Here is a 24,897-nt window from a genome sequence, read left to right as displayed (position 1 = left end):
CCTTGATGTTGGGAGAAATAGAGAAATCCTGGACAGAAAGAAAGTTTTTGATAAAATCTAAGGAGAATTCGGTACTACTAAAATCTTTTATCGGCCATTTTTTACAAAATTCCGAGAATCTCCGACAGAAAATACATTTATATGGATTTTAGATGACTTTTCTAGGGAGTTTATATTTTGACCTGGCAACGCTGGACAGTTAAGTTGAACTAAACTTGTGACAGTACAGTAGACAATAATTATTACTTTTTACGAAAGCCTTTTTTGTGTATGGACGTATACAGGTATCACCTATTTTCCTGTTTTTTAACGTAAACGTGTTAAAACTAATCCCCAAACTGTGAAATATAACCTATAAATAATGAAATACCACAAAATAAAACGAGTTAATTGTTAGAGATTTAAATTTCGCTAATTTGTTTGACTGTGTTGTTTGTCATCATCAAGTAGGCGTGGAATCGTGGGATTTCCGTGAATCCTGTGACTATAATACATTGTTCACCGAAAATTGCTATCCATTATTATCTTATCTCTTTCCGGCGAAAACTGCACGGATAATCGCAATCTCCTGTAAAGTAAAATAGACGTGCCCTGATTTTCATTAATGTGTTACTCGCGTTTTTCAGCGGTTGGGTGACGTGTTAAGTTTTAAATAAATATCCTAGTTAAAAATTGTTGTTTTTATTATTGCGATTATAGAAGACAAGTGCCTTCAAGATGCAGACTCAACGGAGTGTTGAGATTCCGCTGAACAACATGTCCGACGAATCGCTGGCTCATTGGAGACGAGTGTTCAACCGGGTGAGTTTGCCGCCATTTATTTGAATTGTCATTAATTTCTGTGTTATCGTAACTCAAAGGTTGGCGAAATTTTTGCAAATTTATTCTATATTATTGTTTTTAATTGCTCCTTGTGATTCTTTAACATTTTGTTGTCCTATAATTCGCTTGACCACTTTCTTTTGCTTGTTTGAAAACACTATATTATGGTACCTACACAATACATATTATTCACTTTAATGTTTCAAAATAGGTTTTTGGTTTCGTTTTCTGTTTATTTTCCTTCCCCTATAGTACTAGTTCCTAATAAGGTGGCGAATAGGAATTTCTCGGAAGTGCATAATGAACATTATGTATTACACAATATAATAATAAAAGAAGAAAAAAACATCATAAGGAATTATATAATATTATAAAATAAGTAGAGAAATAAAATGAAAATTCGCTTTCGTCATATGGGATGACAGCCATTTACAATAAGTAATTTAAATAACTAAGCGTGGCCAGCGATCCCGAATATTTACTGAACTATTTTAAGTTATTTTATTTAAGGCGATGCCATACGTAGTAATGCAAAATCATGTGTTTTTGGTTTGAAAATTTGGTCGCCTAGAAATGTTTCAGATGCTTTAATTAAATATTGCGAGTAGAATACATCTTGGACTTTAAAACAATCGAGTATTTTTTAGACAAGTCTTTTTATAAGCCCAGAAAAAAATAATGTAAAGGCCTATTAAAACTGCTTTAAAGTTCAAAATCTCCTACTTACGAACTTATTTTCGGTTATAATTTTATTGTATAATGTGGAAAATTAAGTTATTTATAAAATGATCGAAAAAAAATTTAATATTTATGCCTGAACATCCACAAAATAAAATAAAAGGTACTTTTTGGCCATGTTTTTTTCTTGCATAAATCAAAACAGGCGGGTGGTGTTAAGCGGGAATTTAAACCTTATCGCCATTTACGTAAGGGTTGTTATTGATAGCGGCTCAATTTAAAATATTACACGACGTAGTGCATCGCCTTAAGCATTATCATTGAATAAATTTGTAGAATGCACAGCCACCTCCATATTAGGGTGATACTTCTCAATGTATGATGCAACAGTTTCCTACGCTTTCAGCATTTCTCTTATTGCACCAGAAGATTGTTGCTATGCTATTCCCTCCTCATCCACTAAAAAACTCTCCCCCATAACTTCTTGTTGTGAAACACAATGCAAATCCATAAGCTCTTTGGTGGTCAGCTCTTGACTGTGCTCTTCCACAAGCTCATCAATATCGTTGTTATCCACCTCCAGCCCCATGGTATTGGCCAAAGATACAATCTCGTTGACTGTAGACTCGACAGGTACTGTTTCAAACCCCTCAAAATAACATTCAACAACGCTCTTGCCAAAGCTTCTCAGTCAATCATGTTGAGGCAAGTAACGATGTGAAAGTGATCTTTCCAAAACTCTTTGAGAGTGAGACTTCTCCCTTCAGTCACCTCAAAACAACGCTCGAAGAGTGTTTTAGTGGAGAGTTTCTTAAAGTTAGAAATAACCTGCTGGTCCATAAACTTCTTAATTTTATCGTTCTTGAGAATAGTGCTATTCGTTGATGTAGACCGATTGAATGTGCTCGCTAGATCAACCACGCTCATACCTTGTTTTTATGTTTTATTTCTACCGTTGCTTTTATTCTCTTATGGCCGTCTTCTTTTGGTCTTTTCTCCAGGGACATTTTAGCAAGGGTTATTAAACTTTGTACAAAAAAATATTACAAATAATGTCTGAACACAAGTTTGGAAAAATGTGTGATTACATGCGACACAAACGTGCTAGCGGAACAAGTGCTAGCCAGAGACTGACGCACTGGCGCGGAAGTCTTGTCTCACAAGTGAGTGACGTGAAGATGGGACTTTGCGTCACTCTTTATGCGAAATGTCGCTCATTAAGGGAGCATTTTTTACATATCTGTTTTACTCGTTATGCTAATTACTTCTTATAGGAGGTGCTCGTTATGAGAGGTTCCACTGCATTGTCATTTGTTGCATTAACTCATTGTTGGCTAATATGGTAACCATTATGAGTGAGCATGAAACAATATTCTGTGATATGCTACAAAGTTTTTAGTTTCACATTATATGAAATATTTGTTATTATTTTGTTATTTTATTACCAGGATAACAAATTAATAAAAATTATTTCATATATTGTGAAACTAAAAACTTTGTAGCATATCACAGAATATTGTTTCATGCTCACTCATAATGGTTACCATCATCTCATTTAGCAAGACACATTTGGGAAGTCTAGACAAGCCTATGTCCCACACTATTTACAGATTAATTGTATTCTGTGCGTGAGTCATGAATGTAATTTATCTGTTCCATGGTAATGGTGTACACATTCTTTGTGAATCATGAATCTTTCCTGTTTTTTATTGGTTCTCTATTTCTATTGATAGAATAAGTCAGATTTTTATTATCATATTTTTATAATTGGATATTCCCAATTGGGGTACGTTGTGAGGCTGAAAGGAATGGGGAGAAGGATATGGTGAAGTGGTAGGTTGGAAAGTACCTGGCTGTTCAGATCTGCACTTCGATTCTGAATAGTGGTCTTTCACAGGGGCGATACTGAGAGTATCTATCACTCTGGAACGTGCCGCAAATATACTATATAATATACCAGCAGGGTTACCAGCACAAAAATTTAAAAAAGAAATAAATATCGATTAGTTTATAAACTCCCTCATAACACGCATACCCAGCTTAGGTAACCAGTATGCCGAAGTAGCAGATATTTTATACCGTGCATACCCAGCTTAGGCAACTAGTATGCACAAGTAGCAGATATTTAATAAGACATAAGTTTTAATATATTTGCACCTCGTTCCAGAGTTGTAGATACTTTCAGTATCGCACTGTTTGGATACCTCCATTCAGAATCGGTACGTTGCTTGAAAATGCTTTAACCATGCATAGTGACCAGATCGGTTGTTACACTTCCCAACCTTCATCTTACCACTTCCTTCATGCTCACAACATTCCTCAAATTGGGGATGCCTCAGTCCCACTATCTCCGAGCAGTCGGGTCTCTTGCGCTGTGATCACATGAAACCAATTCAATCTATTTACAGTGGTTATCTTAAAATTTTGTAGAGGTATTCCGAAAAGATAAAAAATTGCTCAATTGACTAACCACCACGGCAAAAATTATACCAAGTAAATAGTGATATTTTTTTGATAACAGCCATTGAAACATCTACATTAGATTGTGGTACATTTTTTGAGCTATGTATTATTTGTAATTTATTTATTTATTTTATTTTATTTTTATTTTTCTTCACATCCCACACTCAAAAACTACACACATCATTAATTTTTTAGAAGGACATGCATAAAATACAATAATATATTTTCAGATGCTGATATTCTCCATTTGTCCTTAGTTCAGTTTACTAAATGCATATTGTTAATTACGTACCCTCTCTCCCTTGCTGTGTGTAAGAAATCTAAGATATCTCAGTTATTTTCACAAAGGTGTATAAGATATCTAAGATATCTCAGTTATTTTCACAAAGGTGTATAATAAATCTAAGATATCTCAGTTATTTTCACAAAGGTGTATAATAGATCTAAGATATCTCAGTTATTTTCACAAAGGTGTATAAAAAATCTAAGATATCTCAGTTATTTTCACAAAGGTGTATAATAAATCTAAGATATCTCAGTTATTTTCACAAAGGTGTATAATAGATCTAAGATATCTCAGTTATTTTCACAAAGGTGTATAAAAAATCTAAGATATCTCAGTTATTTTCACAAAGGTGTATAAGATATCTAATATATCTCAGTAATTTTCACAAAGGTGTATAAGATATCTAAGATATCTCAGTTATTTTCACAAAGGTGTATAAGAAATCTAAGAAATCTAAGATATCTCAGTAATTTTCACAAAGGGGTATAAGATATCTAAGATATCTCAGTTATTTTCATTATGGCGATGCCATACGTAGTAATGCAAAATCATGTGTTTTTGGTTTGAAAATTTGGTCGCCTAGAAATTTTTCATATACTTTAATTAAATACTGCGAGTAGAATACATCTTGGCCTTTGAAATAATCGAGTATTTTTAGATAAGTCTTTTTATAGGTCCAGAAAAAAATAATGTGTAAGTCCTATGAAAACTGCTTTAAAGTTCGAAATCTCCTACTTACGAACCCATTTTCGGTTATTCGAAGTTAAATGTGAAAGTTTGTTCTTATTGGTGGCAGGAGTGTTTAGAGAGTGGTTTAAATGATAGAAAAAGTCGGGGACGCCCGAGGAATACTTAACGCAGTATCTCTGCATCAGAATGAGATAGGGAGTTGAATTAAAGTCGAAGTTATGTAGTTTTTTAACAGTAACATTGTGGTATATAGTACTGAATGGTGGAAGCAGTCGGAGACGCCCGAGAAAGATATTAGCAACAGCGAAGCATTGCGGGGTCCACTAATAATAAATAAATATTCTAATGAAATTGTTTCACTAACTAACCATCACGCCGTAGGGGTAGGCAGAGAGGACGGACCGCCAAACAACTCGGTCTTGGCACACACTCCTTGCCTCATTCACATTCATACATCGTCTCATACATACTCTTCTATTATTCTAACTCTTGACATGGCCCGACTCTAGTATCTGATTCACTTGGTCGTGCCATGTCTTCCTCGGGCGTCCCCGACTTCTGCTACCATTCACATTTGTATCGTATATTCTCCTTACACTCCTTTCTTCGTTCATTCGCTCTACATGCCCAAACCATCTAAGCGTCCCTTTCTTGATCTTACTCATTACGCTTACATCAGCCTTGCACTCTTTGCAATCTCCACATTTCGCACACAATCATACATGGTTTTACCACACATACTCCTCAGGGATCTCATTTCTACAGCATTCAGTCTACTTTCATCCGTTCTCTGCCAGTTCCATGCCTCACTTCCGTACATCAAGGTAGGTATCAGTACTCCATTGTGGACTGCTAGCTTTGCTTCTTTGGACAATTTTTTGTTAGCGCCAACTGCGTTCAGTCCTCCATTAATGGAGTTACCTGCATTTACCCTTCGTTCAATATCTGTCATCCATTCCATTTCTCGTAAACATCCTCCCTAAATACAAAAATTCATCCACCTGCTCCAAGTATTCCTCATTCACAACTATATTGCACTTAGTAATAATAATATTGTTTGTGTTAACTTATTTATGAAAATGATGTTTTTAGTACGACCACGATAACACCGGCAACATTTCCCTCCACGAACTGCGTGCCATCATCAACTCTCGCGAATACGAGAATGACATCCCGGAGCGTGTGGTGGTGCGCATCATGCAGATTGCTGACCGCGACAACTCGGGTCTCCTGGACTTCGATGAGTTCATCGCGATGATCCACCACCCGGTGCTGAAGGGAGTGTTTGGACACCTCGTGGAGCGGTACGTGCACATGGTCATACCCCCGCGCCGCCATGTCGACTCCATAGGTAATTATAAAATGTACAATTAGATTTTTAAACTTTAAACCTTTTCTACACGGCTGTCGAATATGTGATCCATCAGCGGCTATCCCCGTACGTGGATATTGTTATCCTTTAAGTTTAACGTGCTGCGTGGTGGGATAGATTTCATTGAAAAGGTTAAAACTCTTTTCACCATAGGGCCATGGTACTTAACATGTTCGCTGCCAATCTTTCCCACTCGAGTTGCTATTTCAATTGGTTACTTATCTTTTTGTGTTTTAGTACTGAATTTATACAACTTACGGCAAGTGGATAAAGAAAAAAAGTTGGCCTTTGTCCAATATTCATAGAAAATGTGTATTCGATAAGGTTCGCTCATCGAGGGGGTAGAGCGGTAATTGGTTAAAAAGTCGTAACATATATTATATACATCTGAAAAATGTTTTGTATGTCCAACTAGGAAAAAAAATACAGTGTGTGGCAAGCCTACGCACGACGGAAGTGAAACTTTTAGTATTCTTCTCTCTCTCTTTTCATTTCATTCTCTCTTTTTTTCTGTCTATTGACATATTTATAAGTAGCATGTGATAAAAAAAAATTAAAAGTTATAAAAATATGGGATTCGAACCCGGGTCCTGCATAACGAGTGTCGAACGCTCTGCCTCTAGACCGCGAGGAGATGTATCTCGCGCAACGAGAACCGCGTATACAACGTGTACTCCTCAATTGACTTGTCCCGCCCAACTTTTCGTTTCCAAACACGGCAAATGAATAATATCACATAACGTCTCGTTAACGCTTTATATAGGGTCGAATCGAAGATATATCGGCAGTGTGAAGTCATATCTGTCGTTTTTCAAAATATTTCCGTATATTTGTCCGTTTTGGAAAAGATCTATCGTGTTTTAACAGTCTCATACCCGTATGGAGGAATTTGAAAAACATTTTTAAATTTTGAAAAACTCACTTACGGTTGTGTTTTTTACTAAAAAAACTTGTCACGCACGTCTGCGAGTGTAATTAGTCGCGTTATCGGCCTTGATTAGTAATTTTAATGATTCAAAATGAAAATAATTAATCCAAATACCGAGCGACTCTACCGGCTCGATTTGTAAGCTATATTTCGACCAAAATATCATATAGTCAAAATATCTAAAAGTCGCAGCATGAGAGCATTTTATCACTTTTCCTTGTATTAAAAAAATCACCCAAAGAAAAAAAAAATTAGTTAAAGCGGGGATCGAACCTCGGTTCTTCACGACGACAGTCGGGCGCTCTGCCTCTAGACTGCGAAGCTGAGTTTGCAGAGTGACCTAAACTAGGTATATAATATTAGCTAGGTCGGTTTTACTCCGGTCCTCGAAATTGCACGACGCGCGTAAAGAAGTTTCACTTCAAAAATCCTTCATGAATTGGTTTCATTTGATGGGGCTATGTCTTCCCCGGGCGTCCCCGACTTTTTCTATCTTTCACTACTGAGTACCACATTATAACTGTTAAGAAAACTACATTATATCGACTTTAATTCCACTCCGTTTATCATTCCAGTGCAGAGATAATGTGTTCAGTCTTCCTCGGGTATCGAGAGTTTTTCTACCATTGTATACCACAAGGTTCGAGGAAATCAACTTAAATTTACCAAATGATAATATTATATACCTAGTGAAAAGTAAAATCACTCGTTTCGGTCTTCAACCGGATTTTGAGCTAAATCACAAACGGCTCGATGCGTTTTTTTCCCAAAAGTGTCTGGATGAGCGAACCTTGTTAAGTATACATTTTCTATGAACCTTGGCCTATGTCAATTTTTCACAGTGCAATATGGCAGCAAACGTATTATTTATGAAAGCTGCATACTAGCCTAACTATTTCTGCATTTCATTAATTTTTTTTTCCAATATGTCATGTTTTTTGGGTAGTGGTAATAATTATGAAAATATTGTTTCCTCGTACACAAATACTGTTAAGCTAAAAACTCTTTCGTTGTCTGATAATATAGTGCCGGATTAAGCTAGTCCCAGACTTCTAATTGATTAGTGAGGTTTTACTGTGTTATCATTTCATAAAACCACAGATTAAATAATAGTAAATATACGGGAAATAGGAACACACTTAATAAGCACATTTTATTTTAAAAACACTTTGTGGTAGTTATATGATAACGAGAAATAGGTATTTCAGTTTCCGGAAATGTAAAATAATGCATTTTAATAGTTATTTTGTTCAAATGAAAACCAATTCACTTTCACTTGACAGCCATTTTTATTGATATCAAAGTTTTATGATTAGTTTTTCTTTTTTTATTTAAACCAAAATACTAACCTGTGATCCTAAAATAGGTTCTTAGTTTGGGTTTAATAAAAAAGAAATAAAAAACTAGCCTAAAAAAACTATTTTAACCCCTATGAGATGAGTAAAATTTTGTAAATATCTCAAAGCCAAATTAAATATTGAAAATTGGATTTGAAATAATAGACGCGCTTTTACAAAATAAACTTTTTTACTTCTGAATTTTCATGCACAGTAATGAAATGCGTTAAAAACTTCTAAAACCTATCTATACGCACTGCACACTAAAGGTGGGTTCTGTGAGTACTTTTCGTTACTGTGTACTATGAGTACAGGTACAAAAAAATGTCACAGCGTTTATTTGGGGTGATTCAAAAATGTAGTTGTGAGATGACGATGATACCAGGTGTAAGCGGCGATGACGGCGATGGAGTGGTTGAGGCGTTGTTGGTGTGTCGACACCGCATCCGTGGAGACCGGACTCGTGGATGTATTGAGCACTGGGGATGACGTGGAGTCTTCTGGGTACTCCAGTGTGAAACAGGGAAGCCGAAGGTGTGATGAACTTGGTTGGCAGATGTGAAGGAGATGCAGGCCGGCGACGATGCCGCGGGACCGAGGCGTAGACCGGCGAAGGTCTCGCAGGGTCTAGGAGGAGTCCATGATAATCCGTGGTCCGTGCAGAGCCGGGTGTAGGTAGATACGTGTAGCCGGTAGCGGCACGGTGGAGTGGCCGGCTGCTTAGTAGGCAGCGAGCAGTCGCAGGGTCCACAGGTTGGTCACTGTTGTAACTGCTAATTGTAGACTGACTGAGTACATCTCGATGCGCCCTTTTTATAGTGCCCAGCGCGTCAAGAATATTCAGACTTGTAGGTAGGTGCGCCGAATGCTAGCATCGTATCTAGAGTGTTCTAGCTACGATGCGTTTTGCATTAGCAAACATTCCCGAATACTCTAGTAGCATCGCTACAGATATATACATACGCCTGTCCTATACTGTACACTGTACACTGCAGTGCACCTCAAGGTAGTCATTATTTCACTGGACTGCAAATGTAGCCAGCCGCACAATAGGGGTCAATATTATTATGTATATCAAAATGTGACTTGAAGAAAAGACATAAAAATTATTAATTTTTTTAACAAAATATGTAGCTACCAAAATGCATTATTTTCCATTTCCGAAAACTGAAATACTTCTCATTATTATCTTGCTGATGAAAAGTGTTTTTAAAATAAATGTGTAGGTATATTAAGCGTGTCCCTATTTTTTTGGTATGTTTACCAAAATAATAATTGAATCACTGCAAAAGATGTCCCAAAGACACTCGACTGGTTAGGTTAGGTTAGGTTGAGTACTAAGCTGAGTGGACAAATGCATTGTGTTCCCTTCTGAGCGTCGTGGATTCAATTCCCGTGCTAACTAAGTCCTCCATCATTGCCCAAGCAATATTTTCAACTTTTACGATGAAGGTAGCTGTTTTTTTTTTTTAATTTTGTCAGGCTATTTGTAACTTGGGAATGTTAAGCTTTCTTTGAAAAAATAATGGTTTTCTCCAATATTTTGTTACTAGAATTTAGCTATCAATGGTTACCATAGCACACTGGTTATGTTGTAAGAATGTGTGTGATGTCTTGTGTATGTTTATACAAACACAAGAGAATAGGTTAGACCAATTAACTATTGCACCATCAAAGGTTTCAGTTTGTTTGTCTCTAACTGAGGCAGTGATCATTTTCAAGGATTGTTGATGAAAAACACTTTTAAAATTCCGAATATTGACTTTGGGACATGATTTATGGAAGAGCTTCATTTAACTAGACAATTTGCCAACATTGGGGTAGTTAGTAAACATAATAATCTAACTAAAAACTTGCATCACATGTAGGTCTGTAGTTTGGTTGTGTGCATGCACTTTCATTGTATATTATTTTTTTCAGCAGTTTTGAGTTTTCAATCATTTACTTGTGCTTAACTGTGTGCACTCACGTGCTTTAAATATAGCTTTTTTGTATAATTACACAAGTAACATTTTGTTTTGCAATAAACCTAAATAACTTTAAAATCTGTTAATAAAAATCAGTGGCGTGCGGTTACATACATTCTTGGCATCGATATATCAATAAAATGTATGCATTGTAAGTTGTCAGATTTTTTAATGCGTTGCGTACACATATTCTTTCTAATATTATAATAATAATAATTATTGTATGATTTGTATAGTGCCATTTTTCTTGTGAAAAATCACCTCAAATATTACTTGCTAGGCATTATCTTATAGGATATGAATCCATTACGATGGTCCGCACGCCATTGACCGATATACATATAATTTGCACAATCAATTCCTCCATTCTGAAACATTATATGATTGCGCAGTGCAAGCTATAGACTCTATAGACACTGTTGACGGTCCCGTAAGAAGTCCTCTAAGAAGTACTCTAAGAAGTAATAGTCGAAGGTCTGCCGCCTCTCCGCCACAGTCCCCGGGCATCAAGACAGTCTGCGTTACTCCACAGTTTAGCGAATTTCTTACGCAGCAGGACATCGATTACAGTTTCCTTCTTTCAGGTAGAGAAAAGTCATCATCAGCATGCTCGCAGCTAAGGAATTATTAACGAATGCTTGTTTGAATATACATAATTCATAACATACATATCTACCACCTACCTTGGTTCTATTCGCTTTTGTTCCCTCTAAGTAAGACAATGGATGAAGTTTACAACATAAATATCCATCAAATAAACAACTAAATTATTTATATCTTAGATCTAGCTCGAACCTGTAAATAAATCACGGACAAATTTTATTTGCTAATAGTTATTATATAATTATTAAAATACCAACCCTTCAACAGTAGAAGAGATTTTAATAATCACCCTCCAGATTGTCAAAACTTTTATTTTATTGTTTTTTAAAATCGTTAATTACACTGGACTCCCCTTTTACATGGTGTATTACGTTCTACGCAATACCGTGTAAAAAAAAATACAGGTGGATGAGCCTCCTTGTATAAAAATAAATTCAGTATAGCAAAAATAAAAAATTCTTCGATATTGTTTATCTGAATTTTATTTAAAAAAATTACTTTATAAAAATCATAACAAAGATTATTCACTATCACTATCAGATAATATACAAACCCGTTTACGCACATTTGTTACAATATCAACGTGTTGTTTCGAAACCGTGTAAAAAGAGAGTCCAGTGTACTTTGCAAACAACATAAAATGTAATATTTATCTACTGTAAATTTCATATGATTTTCATTGAATGCGCGAAATTTACGTAATATGAAAAGATTGGCAGTCAAAATTTATTTCCAAGTCAAAAGACAGGTTCCGGCTTCTCTAAATCTTCCTTGTTTTCTTCCTCACAACATTTCGCAAATATCGAGGGTGTCATAGTCCCAAAGTCTGACTAGGTGTGGTCTTCGAATAAAATACATTCTCTATGGTGATTGATTTCCTGAAGTTCTCCATAATGATAACAATTAATCCTAGAACAAAGTATAATTTCTTCGTGTTCTCAATCATTTGTGCTCTTTGGAATCTTCTAATAAAGCAGAATTTTATATTGGTTCTGGCTCAATAATGAATTATTCTATTGCTTATAAATCTATTCTTCGATCGTGCACAACTTTCTGCCGGAATATTATAGTAATTCTTTCTTGCTATCAGAATATCTGTATTTCTGGTTGCAGTCTTCTGGGTCCACATGCTTCTTATCTGAAATAATTTGGTTTAAAAGTAAATCTAACCAGAAACACTTGATGCTTGATGAATATAATTAATGTAATTTATGATGTTATCATAGGTTGATATCTTATCTTATGAAATGAATTAAGATTGAATGCATTATGCATGTGTAACCATACAATGCATTTTAATACTCAAATCACTGTGAGAAGTTCTATTCAGTGATACTGATAAACTCATCTGCCTAACCAATGTTTAAACTACTGTATGTTGTGATATTATGAAATCAGGTATTATTATGCTAAATTACGCCCAATTTGTTCTATAAGGACGAGTTTTTCACAGAATTTTAACAATTCATTAAATTTCTAAGTCGATTTTCAATTTTTGTGAAGGTTCTATCCAAGTTCTGTCATTATTTCATTTTTGTGAAGCAACTGGCCAATAATGATATAATAAGAGAACATGAATAGAACCTTCACAGAACTTGAAATTCAACTTTGTAATTTAATGAATCAGACCGGTCGGTGGCCGAGTTGACATCGAGCTTGGGTCCCACTCGGGCGTAGTGTGTTCAATTCCTCGGCTGGCTAAGTCCTCCATCACAACACAAGCAACATTTTCAGCTTACTGTGATGGTAGTAGGAGATTTTCAAATATTGTCAGGTTATTAGTAACCCGGGAATGTTTGTCTTTTGAAAAAAAAAAAAAAAGAATTGTTCAAATTTTATGAAACAACCCGTCCTTTAAAGTTTAACTAAAATTAGGACGTGTTTAACCCTTAGTGCGGGTGAGGAGCATATACTAGAGTCGAAATAAGCAACCTGGATTTGAAGTGGAATCTTACGCTATCTGGGCATCTGCTCTAGCTTAGTTATCACGTTAACCCATATTACCTGTACATATAACCATGTTATGTTAATTGTAAAATGAACTCCACGCAGCTAATATGGTTGCGCTCTGCATATTCATATGTATGTAACTGAACAAACCAGTAACATATGGGATTGCAAGATATGGGCAATATCTGCATAATTTCCTTCTAACGACTCCTATTAATTACATTAACAAATACTAATAATTTTTTACGTCTATTCCTTTTCCTTCGCTTTTCTCACCAACAACACCTGGCTTTCATTAATCGTTCCATGTGTATAAATCAAACCATTTACAAATTGTTTATGTGTTATAACAAAAACAATGTAACTATTTTTGTAAAAATCATAATACTTTTCTTTTCTGTCTTATCTTCATCTATTTACTGTATATATCATACATTGTCTTTTCTGTCTTGTCTTCATCTATTTACTGTATATATCATACATTGTCTTTTCTGTCTTGTCTTCATCTATTTACTGTATATATCATACATTGTCTTTTCTGTCTTGTCTTCATCTATTTATTGTACATATCATTTTACTTTTTCTTTTCGGTCTTGTCTTCGTCTATTTACTGTAAATATCATGTTTTATATTTTCTGTCTTATTTTCTTCTATTTGCTGTGTCTTCGTTTTTGCTTTAATTTTGTCTATCTGTTTCTTTATTCTCCAACCTACTGTCATTTTATCACTCTTTTTCTGAAACCATGCTTTTTACTATCCCCTGTTCTACAATATTTTTTGTCACTATATTAAAAACAAATTAAAACTGCCACCTTTTTGCCATAAATCCATGTTTGTGGTTGTTATCCAACATATCAATTTGTCATTGTTTTCCTACATTACATTACCTACATGTTATTGTTTATAATCTCCATTATATCTAATTCCTACATTTATTTTAAAAACATTGTCAAAACTGCCATCTTTTTGTGTAAAAACAATACCATGTGTGTATTAATCACCATTCTTCGCTCATTGTTTTAAACTCGCAATGCATTTGTGTATGTTTGAGTCAACACCATGTGTGTGCCAATTGCTCTCCCTTGCTCATTGTCTTAAACCCGCAATCCATTTGTGTAAAATCCACGATCCCGTCGCACTCGTGTTGTCTGCCCCCGCTTGCCAATCCGACCGCCCACAGATGCCCGTTACTCTTCCCCAGATGGGCTGTATGAGGATGCCTACTCATGTTGGCCTCCGCCGGTGCTGATGATCGTGGTGTCGCTGATTGAGATAGCGCTGTTCATCACCGACGCCGTGGCGCATCACACAACGCAGGCTAATGGACCTGCCGCCACCGTGCTGATCTACAACCCGTACAAGCGGTTCGAGGCTTGGCGATTCGTTACGTACATGTTTGTTCACGTCGGGTGAGTGTCAGACAATACCATTTCTAATCTATCATCAATAATTCAAAATAGATTTTATATTATATTATTTCAGTCATTATTTTTAGATTGCTAAATTAAATCTATACAAATATGCACAAACCTATAATATTGAAGTTAAACATAATATATATCAATACTCACATGATATAATGTATCCGGGAGCATCTCCCATCCCTATCCTATCTTCCTCTTCCCTTTTCCTTGTTAGCAAAATAAAACTCCTATCTTTAAACAACATCAGCATGAGAGAACTTAACTTTGCTTCACCTCCTATACTTATTTTTGTAAAAAGAAAACTAAAAAAGCTGTTTCTTACAAATAAATAAATAGATTTATTCTTGGCTAATTTATATAGCGCCGCTTTTGTGAGAGATCACCTCATGGGCTATACACACAGATATACACAAACAGATTCCAGTTGTTATAACATAGACGTCAGGTGTGAATGCTGTGCTTATTCTAACGGTATTTCAAAGGAAGTTCCTTCTGCTCTGGTGCACATCTGAGAGAAGTTATTTTTAGTAATAATATCTGGATTATTTGTATTTGTACCATTTTTGTGAAAAATCACCACAGACACGAGATGTAGTTGTGTATCCTCCCTCCTACAACTAGAGTCTCTTCAAGGTCCAGGCTCACTCCGCAAAGATTACGCTCCCGGTAAATTGAGAGTCAACTGCATGTTGACTATGATTAACTTTTAAATTTTCTTTAACTAAAACAATTATCCGGTAGAAGAATTGTAGACCTGCTAGAAATGATAATGTTCAAAGTACGTAGTAGAAATACAAGAAGTATAGTTCCATTTCATTAAGAACTATTTTGTAAGAACTTTGTTTGTATCTAACTCGTTCATACAGAGACTTTATAGCTTCGGTAATAAATATCTGATTACTGCAATATAAAGTTGAAATTAATGAACTCTTTTTATAAACCTAGTCTATTATTTTACTATTTCGTGCATGAGTATTTCTATTGTATTTTAATTTTATTATTTTTAATTGTATTCTCACTGTGCTTGTAATATTTATGTAGCTGATTAAATTAAAGAGAAGTATGTGAGAGTCCCTACTTAAAATATTTGTAACTGCCTCGATTTCGTGTTTGAAAAATGATCTTCAGTAGCTAGTAGTGAGAGTTAGGACGAACTTGCTGGAAGACAAATTTTTCCATGCAGACCAACAAAGGGTAAAAAGCAATGCTTCTTTCGACTGCGAAATAATGCACTTTATTTTTGATAAATGTTTTCTTAAACCAATATTTTTGGTTTCAGTGTGAATTTGCAAATTCACACGCCCTGTCTAGATAATATGTAAAGTGCATCTCATATATATTATTTATGTGTGTTGCAGCTGGGTCCACCTGACTGTGAACCTACTGGTGCAGGTGCTGCTGGGCGTGCCGCTGCAGATGGTGCACCATTGGTGGCGCGTGCTGGTGATTTACGCGGCCGGCGTGCTGGCGGGCTCGCTGGGCACCTCCATCACGGACCCCAACGTGTTCCTGGCGGGCGCCTCGGGCGGGGTGTACGCCCTCATGGCGGCGCACATCGCCACCATCCTGCTGGTGAGCTCATGTTGTATATGTAGGGCAATGGAACTAGCTTGGATACAGAAAGAAGAGGAGGTTTTGGGAAGGAAAAAGGTATGAGGGGTGGGTAGGAATCTGCGAGTCAGTGTGTTCAGGAGTAACATATGAATCCATCCCTCCCACAACAAATTGCCTGGGGTGAAAGGGGTGCCTGGCAGAGGCGGCCTGTGACAGCAGTGCATTGCACTAAAAAATGGTAACATGTAATCAGAGATGTGCAAAATGGGTACCCAAAACCATTTGAAATGCAAAATGGAAATGGGTCAAAACTTTTCCATTTGAAAATGCAAAATGCAAAATGTTTTTAGAAAAGCATTTCAAATGCAAAATGCAAAATACCTGTTTTCAAAATGCATTGAAAATGCAAAATGGTTTCTCAGGTCAAACAATTGAAATAATTATAGAATTTTTAAACAGTTTTGTCATTTAATAATGGACATAAATGTAGAACAAACATATTATATGATGGTAAATCAAAAAATGCCACGACTACGGATTATGAACCACAAAAAATTTGGGCGGGACAAATGTTGCCAACGTAAAAACATAGAAACTGCTATCTAACATTTAATATTACAGCGTCATGGCGACATGTTCAGTATTTTTTGTAATGGTATCACTCAATTGCCAGGGCTTCCACTAGGGAGCAAATTGACAAATGTAAATTATCTCTCATAGCGAGGTTGAGGACCGACTGATATTTGGGGCTTATGAAAAGAAGATGAGTGGAGATAGTAGGAAGAATGTTGCAAAAAAGCATTTAAAATGGAAAATGCATTGAGAAAAGCATTTAAAATGCAAAATGCAAAATGGTTTTTAGAAAAGCATTTAAAATGCAAAATGGAAAATACCCATTTTGCATTTTGCATCTCCATTTGAAATGGATTTATTTGAAATAAAGTACATCTCTGCATGTAATACAGGTAATTTAACCCCTCAGGTTAATTTTTTTTCGCTTTTGGGAATGATGAAGATTTCAACCGATTGCTGCTTCACACAGAAGTGCGCTGGTTGCCAAAAGAAACTTGTTTGACTCGATTTTACAATCTGATTGGGTCTGTGATAGAGTTCAACCTCATCTCATCAAAGAACGATATTGTGTACTTGACAGACCTGTATAAATTTTTTAATGATGTCAATCTCCAACTTCAAGGCGACGACTTAAACTTAATTGAGAGAAAAAATAACATTGCTATTTTTGTATCAAAACTACTATTATACAAAAGAAATATCGGCAGACGGGAATTCAATAACTTCCCAAATTTATCAGCAGTATCATTTAAGAACGACGACTTGCTTGTTTTCTGTCAACACTTGGAAAGCCTCCACAGTGATTTCAAGGAACGATTTCAGGATATTTTAAACATTGAGATACCAGACTGGGTTTTGGATCCTTTTTAAATGTCAACACAGTAGGATCATCCCAGTTAGAAGAGGAACTAATAGAACTGACGACAAATGAGGAATTAAATATTAAATTTTAGAATGGCTACCCAGGATTATGGTTGATTGTTCAACGATTTCTGATCAGCATTCCCATCGTCCTATTTAGCTGAACGGGAATTTTGTGCTGTAGAAACATGTTACTGAACGACTTATGGTTATTTCTAAGTAAAGTCGAGCCAGCAAAAATAGCTATCTTACGACTATATAATATTACCTGTTATCGATAAAAACTTGTCATTCATTGCACACATCAACTATATAACTAAATAGGCTTTAAAGATGTTTGGCTTCCTTTGCAGAACTTTAAGGACGGGTTGTTTCGGAGTATTTGAACAATTCATCAAATTTCAACGTTCATTTTCAAGTTCTGTGAAAGATTTTTTCAAGTTCTGTTTTTATTTCAGTTTTGTCAAGCAACTAGCCTATAATGATATACTAACAGAACTTGAATTGGACTTTCACAGATCCCAGAAATGAACGTTGAAATTTGATGAATTGTTCAAATACTCCGAAACAACCCGTCCTAACTGATTTTAAGTCCATAGATTGTATGAGAACCCTCTATATTTCATTAGTCAGAAGTCAATTGGAGTATAATTCACCTATTTGGTCCCCTTTATATAAAGTTCACTCTAATAATATAGAAAGAGTTCAGCACAAATTTCTTAAGTACGTAAATTTTAAGCTCAGAATTTCTATTGATTACATTAATTATGTCAGTTTGATGATACAATTGCATCTAATAACACTGTCTGACAGGAGAATTATTTCAGACCTGGTTGTGTTACACAGAGTCATTAACAACTTAATTGATAGTCCTGCCATCCTTGCCACTATTAAACTCCATGTACCGACTAGGAATACAAGACAAAACATAACATTCTTCTGCAATACATACACAACCAACTATCAGACACACTCACTGACCAATAGGATGCATGATCTGGGCAACAAGTATGGGGGTGCTATTGATTTATTTGTTGACTCCATTTATAGAATTAAGCATAATCTACACCAACACTTTGTTGAATCCTACAAATTAGTTAAGTAGCGTTGGTAAATTAGTTTTAATGATTTGTCTTATATGTAGTGTTGTTGAAATTTCTTTTTTACTTTATGTTACTCTTACGTTTTACTAATATTGCTTCATATTTAGTTTTTATTTAGTTTTTTTTTAAAATTATTTCTTAATATTTTCTCATAATACTTGTAATCACAATTTTACAATTGTGTATATTGTACCTTCTTTACAATGGATTACATCTATTTACTGTCAGTATCTCCTGTATAATACAGATATTCTCATATGTACACTGCATCATGTATCACTTCTATGTAAAAGCCTTTTTATTGTGTAATTACACATTTAAAAATAATCGTAGCAATAGCTGTTTCAGATTCACGACACATGGTAAGTAAAAAAAATTAGGGGCGCTCTAAAAAAAATATTCTCAAAGTGGGCGGTGAGCAAAATAAGGTTGAGAACCTATGGTATAAACGATACGGGGGGGATCCTTCATGAGTGGAGCGTAGGTTCGTATTTCGGTGTCTGGCGCACGTATTCTCTGGTTATTGCCCTGCTATTATACTTTCTTTTCTATTACTTATATATGGCAGTGCATTGCACAAATGCACTAAGGCAGGGACCGCCTCTGGTGCCTGGGTTCAAGGGGTGAGGTTTCTCCAGGTTCAGCTGCGTGGCAGGCCAGATCTGGAGGGGTCGGTTGAGGGAGACCCTTTAGCCTCTCCAGCCGGAGGACGGATGGGCTAGTGACTCAAACAAAACCAGCAGCTTCGGATGGGTTCAAGCTGCTAAGAATCAGCATTACTGGAGACATTTAAGAAAAGCCTACATCCAAATCATGATGCCAAAAGACGGAAGAAGAATTTAAATGTATGAATAAATTGAATAATGTAATTTTTTTCTTACAGAACTGGTCTGAAATGGAGTACGCAATAGTACAGCTTATGGTGTTCCTCTTGATAGCTGGGGTGGATATAGGCACGGCCGTGTATAACCGTTACGTGTTGGATATGGAGGGTAACGTGGGATACGTGGCACATCTCGCTGGGGCAATGGCTGGTAAGTCATTATTATTATTGTTTATTTTATGTGTGTTACTTACTTACTATTTGAAATTGCGCTTCTCAAACCACCGGGTGACGGGGGCAGGGTAGGTAAGTGGAAAATACAAGACGTTAACCATTGAAGAAAAATGTTTGTTTTCGGCAGTTACTTCAGTCACTGACTCCAGCAAAACAAATACTATTTTCAATTACCATTCTTGCTTATATATGCATGCTGATTGAAGTGGGAAACTTTACCTAAAATCAATTCGTAAATTATTCCTGCAAAAAAATAAACTGTGGTCGTTGACATTTTGAAATATTATCATGATGGCACTATTTTTATTTTTCACAGATAATATAAACATATTCGCAAGTGATAAAATAACAAGTTAGAGTAATTTTAAGATACATTGTATCCTTGCCAAGCGAATAAAAAAAAAAATTGGTACGCTAGGAGCATTGTTCAAAGTACAATAAAATCAAGGCAAGTGCGGTGAGCTACTAGGAAATCCACGGTGCACATCTCAGAACATTATTAAATAATAATATTAATCCTCAATTGATTGATGATAATTAATACCTCCATAATTGAGAATAACACTACTTAACCACTAGGAACATTAGAACGTCAAAAGACGTAAATATGATAATAGCGGTCAAGACATTAGTACGTCTTTTCACGTAAACGCGCGAGATTTTACAAAAATCGATTTATTTCCATCACTAGTATACGGATTGCCATGATTTAAAAAACAGAGTATCGATAATGAATAACGCTACGCGTCTGCATTCGAGAATATCTATGGAATTTCGAGGTGCATTATCTAAGTCGATTGGACTTGTCATCTTGTTCGTTCATAATTTATTGCGTTTTTAAATAATTTATTTAAAATATTTTAGTTTGGACGGTTAATATTTTGAGGTGACTAATAGTTTTCAATTATATTTCTTCAATATATAAAGTGTTATTTCTTTATGATACTCAGAAAATAGTACATTTTTCACAGCTTTGAAATAATGGTCAGCGATTTTTACATATTTTTGACGTTTTCAGAAAATGTATATTTAGAAACGCAAATATTTACGTATAACAAAACAATACGATAGTGAATTTCATAATCTTTCCAAAACATTTTTTAGAATGAGGCTACGTTTCCCAAAACGTGAGTTATGAAGCTTTTAACAAAACTCGTGAATAACACAAAAATTTTCGCGTTTTGACAGTTCGCAAAGGGACACAAAGTAAATAAAAGTCCTTTTCTGAGAGGTTAAGAAACATATATTATATATTAACCTTTAGTTAAAAAAAAAACAATTGTAATTTTTTTTGTAAAAATATGTTAACAATATAATACATGTTCCATAGTAGCTCCTCAAAATGACAATTCAACACACCTTTAAAAGGTGATATAAAGTCATTAATGTGATGAAATAAAAACTAGGTTAAATAGTTACATACGTAACCTTTTAACCTAGTTTTTGTTTATTTATTGTTATCAAGTTTAATTTGTAGAACTCCATTTTAATTTAAATTTTTTTATATATTCAATAATATTGTTATTGGGTTTATAAAAACAGTTTATTTTTAAACAAGTTCTGCTGTGTAATTATTATTACGCGTGACAGCTGTTTCACCCTCTGAAGGCATTATCAAACTGTGGGTAGCCCACTTACAGACGATACATTTATATTATTTCTAGATAGGTATTTTAATTTCAATTACTGATTTCCTAATTGATTTCTGAGTAAAATGTTAGAAATTATTAATGGTTATTACCCCAGTAAAGTTTCCCCAATTACTGTAATGTTTAAATTTGACTAAAGGTCTTTATGTTAGTTATTCCCAAACGATGACTCATAGGGTTATTTTAATAGCATAATTAAGTACTTCATAATGCACTCATATTTGCACTAGGTTTGAAGATACAGTCGACTCTCGATAATTCGAAACTCGAGGGACTCTTAAAATATTACGAATTATCGAGTGTTTGAAATATCAAATGGTTCGAAATTTGTGAGAGTAAATAAAAACTTCGAATTCTTAAGTGTTGATCAATTATAATTTATTAACTCCTATTCTATAACAATGACAAAAGTTTATAGGTACATTCGTGTACATACATGTAATCATAATGTGAATTAATTAATCTTTCGAAAGAAAGAACTCTGTTATACTGGTTTGCTTCAAAGCACATTGCTGCTGCTCAGACTTCTCAATAATTTTTTTTAAGAGAAAAAGTGCCTGAAATGCTTTTTCATCACTTTCGTTTTGTAGACAGAAGGTTTGTAAGGTATCGAATTAACTTCTTCTTTTCAGCAATCGTCAAACATTTATACTTTCTAGGGCTCATGACTAACAGAAAATTTTAATCTGTATACACAACGAAAGAGTAACAGTAACTGAATGATAACACAAACCAATTCGTTAGAGTGTGTGTCACAAACTAATCATAACAAAAACAATACACGTTTGAACTTGTCGCAAAATTGTATTTGTATTAACGTGTGTGTAACAATCTTTCCGCCTCTTTCTCTCTGCAACTTTGAATTGTCGAATGTTGAACGCCGATGAGTTCGAATTAACGCGTCGTTTTGTTATATAGCAATGATTTTTTCGTTTGAATTACCAAGTGTACAAAAATGTATGGATTTAGTTCGAAATATAAAGAGATTTCGTAGGGAACTCGTGATAACTTTGAATTATAGAGAGGTTCGAATTATCGCAGGTTTGAATTAACGAGAGTCGACTGTATCTACTAGGGGTGAATGAATTAATTCGTTTTTTCACTTTCCAGGCTTGCTGGTCGGCATTGGGGTGCTGCGAAACCTGGAGGTGAAGCCGTGGGAGAACAAGATGTGGTGGGTGGCCGTGCTGGTGTACGTCCTCCTCATGACCGCCGGTGTCTTCCTCAACATCTTCTGGTCCAGCCACTTCCCCGCCACCAGATATGAGTACAAGTGAACCCACCACTACTAAACTTGTATACCATCATATTAATCATAATGCATCACATTTATACTATATATAATGTATCAGAACTTATGAGAGATCCATCACAAGACATCGCAATAATTCCTTTAACAATTATGCCTAATTCAAACATTCATTAATACACATCTTTTATTATTTGAAACACTAACGACTATGATTCAGAAAGAATGTAAATTGTTCAATTTTTTATAATTATTTTTATTATAAGTATATTATTGTATGACAGCTTAATTATCCATTTACAATACAAGATTACTGATTTTAACATTTTTAACATTTGGGAAGATAGTACACAAATAAGTTTTTACTTTTTTTAAAGAGTAATTAAATTATATTATCTACAGTTTTAGAAATTTCATTCAATAGCACCATTCCTCTTGTCATGGCTATGCTGTGCTACAACATCTGTTCTGCCATGTGGTATCTTTAACAAGTTGTGGTGATGACAACGGCTGAAGTTTGAAGAGGAATGGGCCATCAATAGAGTTGAGCATTACGTTAAAACTAAGTATTGCAAGATTTGCACAATGTCTGATTTCTACGCTAAGGTAAACATGTTTTAAATTTTACACAACTGATGAACAACCATTAATGTATTGGAAATGTGAAATTTAAAATATGTTTATTAATAAATGTATTAGTTGCCTAAATTGCCTCGGGTAAATGTATTAGTTGCCTCAAGTAAGTCCATATGGTGCATGAAACTCGGATAAGTTCCATGCTTCCTTCTATGGACATACCTGAAGAATTTTTTCTGGATTTGTTCCGGCATATTTATGTATTTTGTTTTTTTCGAAGTCCATACACCACTAGCATACTCCAGTTTGCCATCGAATATGGCTACCATTGCATCCGAGTCATTAAACTGTTTAGATGATTATTTTATGACTATTTTCTGATGATAAACCTCAGGAGTTTGTAGCAAGCTGGAGTGAGCCGTGATGTGTGGTCTGAGAATGTTGGTTTGGGATCGAAGACAATACCGCAATCTTTAATGCTATTGACTCCATATTTTGTTTGTCCTTTTATGCTGTACTAAAAAACTATTATAGGTCATTGTTACACATTTAAAAAAAAATATTAAATTCTAACTTATTTTTCTCTGACCATTCTGCTACAGCAGCAAGGTCAGATTGCATTTGTAACCAGTCTTCGTAAGAGGTTATTTCCAACTGAAGACAACTGCCGTACCTTGATGTCGTCTATAAGTATGAGGATCGATAGAGGACCAAGGTTTGACCCCTGGGGAATACTTTACAATGCTGGAATTTTTTTGGATAAGTATCCATTTATCAACACATATTTGGAAACATTTGACATTCTAGTATTTTCTATCTTTTTTGTTTTCTTGCAAGTCATGTGAGAAGTCAGATATTTATAAAAGAATTTCAATAAACATTCTTTGTCTTTGACCCTCTACTTTGGGTCGCCTATAATATAATGTAATTTTATGATATTTCACCTCAAGTGCTCTTTAATTTAAATTATGCTGTGATTGATGAAATAAATTAATTATATAAAAAAAAAATTCTGAATAGCTTGCATGATCTGATAAATCAATTTTATATTCATGAAAAATATTACATTTAATGTTCTGGGCTTTCACTTTCAAGGGCTGGACGTTCGTTACACCACTGGTCTTACAATACTTATTCTATGCTCATTTAAAATGCAACCATAATTCAAGGTGCGTTAATATCTGTGATAAGATAAAATCTTAGTAAATATTTCAATTTAATCGAGTGTATTTTTGAAACAGTATTTTCCACTAACAATGGCAGTGTTTGATTTAGTATGGAATCTTCAATATAACAAGTGTTCACTGTCATTGCATGGGTATCCAAAGAAGTTGGAGTACCACACAATACACTTGCTTCTGTTGTACTTTTATAATGTTATAATAAAAGTATGTATTTCTTCTTAATTGGGGAAAAAAGGGTTGATAATTCTAAGTATTATATTTGAATATAACTTTATATTATTTTTTTAAACTTAAAGTTAAGTGAAGATACTTATTGTAACGCTCTATTTTAAGCAGTATTCGTATCATATTTACCTGTATCAATCTTCGACTAAGAACTACAAACATAATCTTCATTTTCTCATTGCATTTTTTTTTTATTGGATACTATCAATTTTTTTGTTTTAAATTTTCGTTTGAGAATCGCTAATATTGTCTTCAATGATTAAATTTTACAATTTGAGGTTTTACTCATTAAGTTATTCCAAAAATAATAAAACAAATATTTATTGCTTACTCTCTCTATCTCATT

The 24,897-nt window shown here is 34.8% G+C and overlaps 1 protein-coding gene across 3 annotated transcripts; it reads left to right on the top strand.

Moving 5' to 3' along the window:
- Positions 1-211: 211 nt before the first annotated feature.
- Positions 212-24,896, top strand: rho-4 (rhomboid-4). 3 transcript variants are annotated; one of them, XM_089645005.1, is made up of 8 exons: positions 212-284; positions 700-801; positions 6,032-6,290; positions 10,936-11,127; positions 14,298-14,505; positions 15,879-16,092; positions 19,495-19,645; positions 22,428-24,896. In XM_089645005.1, exons 2-8 carry the CDS (start codon positions 718-720, stop codon positions 22,592-22,594), a joined length of 1,275 nt encoding a protein of 424 aa, XP_089501131.1. In that variant the 5' UTR covers positions 212-284; positions 700-717; the 3' UTR covers positions 22,595-24,896. The 3 variants fall into 3 exon arrangements, with proteins under 3 accessions (XP_089501131.1, XP_089501134.1, XP_089501133.1); XM_089645008.1 differs by lacking the exon at positions 10,936-11,127; XM_089645007.1 differs by lacking the exon at positions 10,936-11,127 and having other exon boundaries at positions 14,277-14,505.
- The last annotated feature ends 1 nt before the right edge of the window (position 24,897 follows it).

Source organism: Hesperophylax consimilis, chromosome 22 (assembly GCF_061612785.1).
Source record: "Hesperophylax consimilis isolate HC1 chromosome 22, BYU_Hcon_1.0, whole genome shotgun sequence".
Taxonomy (NCBI): Eukaryota; Metazoa; Arthropoda; class Insecta; order Trichoptera; family Limnephilidae; genus Hesperophylax; species Hesperophylax consimilis.
This window is presented reverse-complemented; position numbering and strand designations above follow the sequence as displayed.

Bases quoted from the DNA above. Each gene is read 5' to 3' on its own strand.
- rho-4 (XM_089645005.1), top strand. From the start codon at position 718: ATGCAGACTCAACGGAGTGTTGAGATTCCGCTGAACAACATGTCCGAC. The intron at 11,128-14,297 runs GTAGAGAAAAGT...ACTCTTCCCCAG, and splicing joins TTACAGTTTCCTTCTTTCAG to ATGGGCTGTATGAGGATGCC. The intron at 19,646-22,427 runs GTAAGTCATTAT...TTCACTTTCCAG, and splicing joins TCTCGCTGGGGCAATGGCTG to GCTTGCTGGTCGGCATTGGG.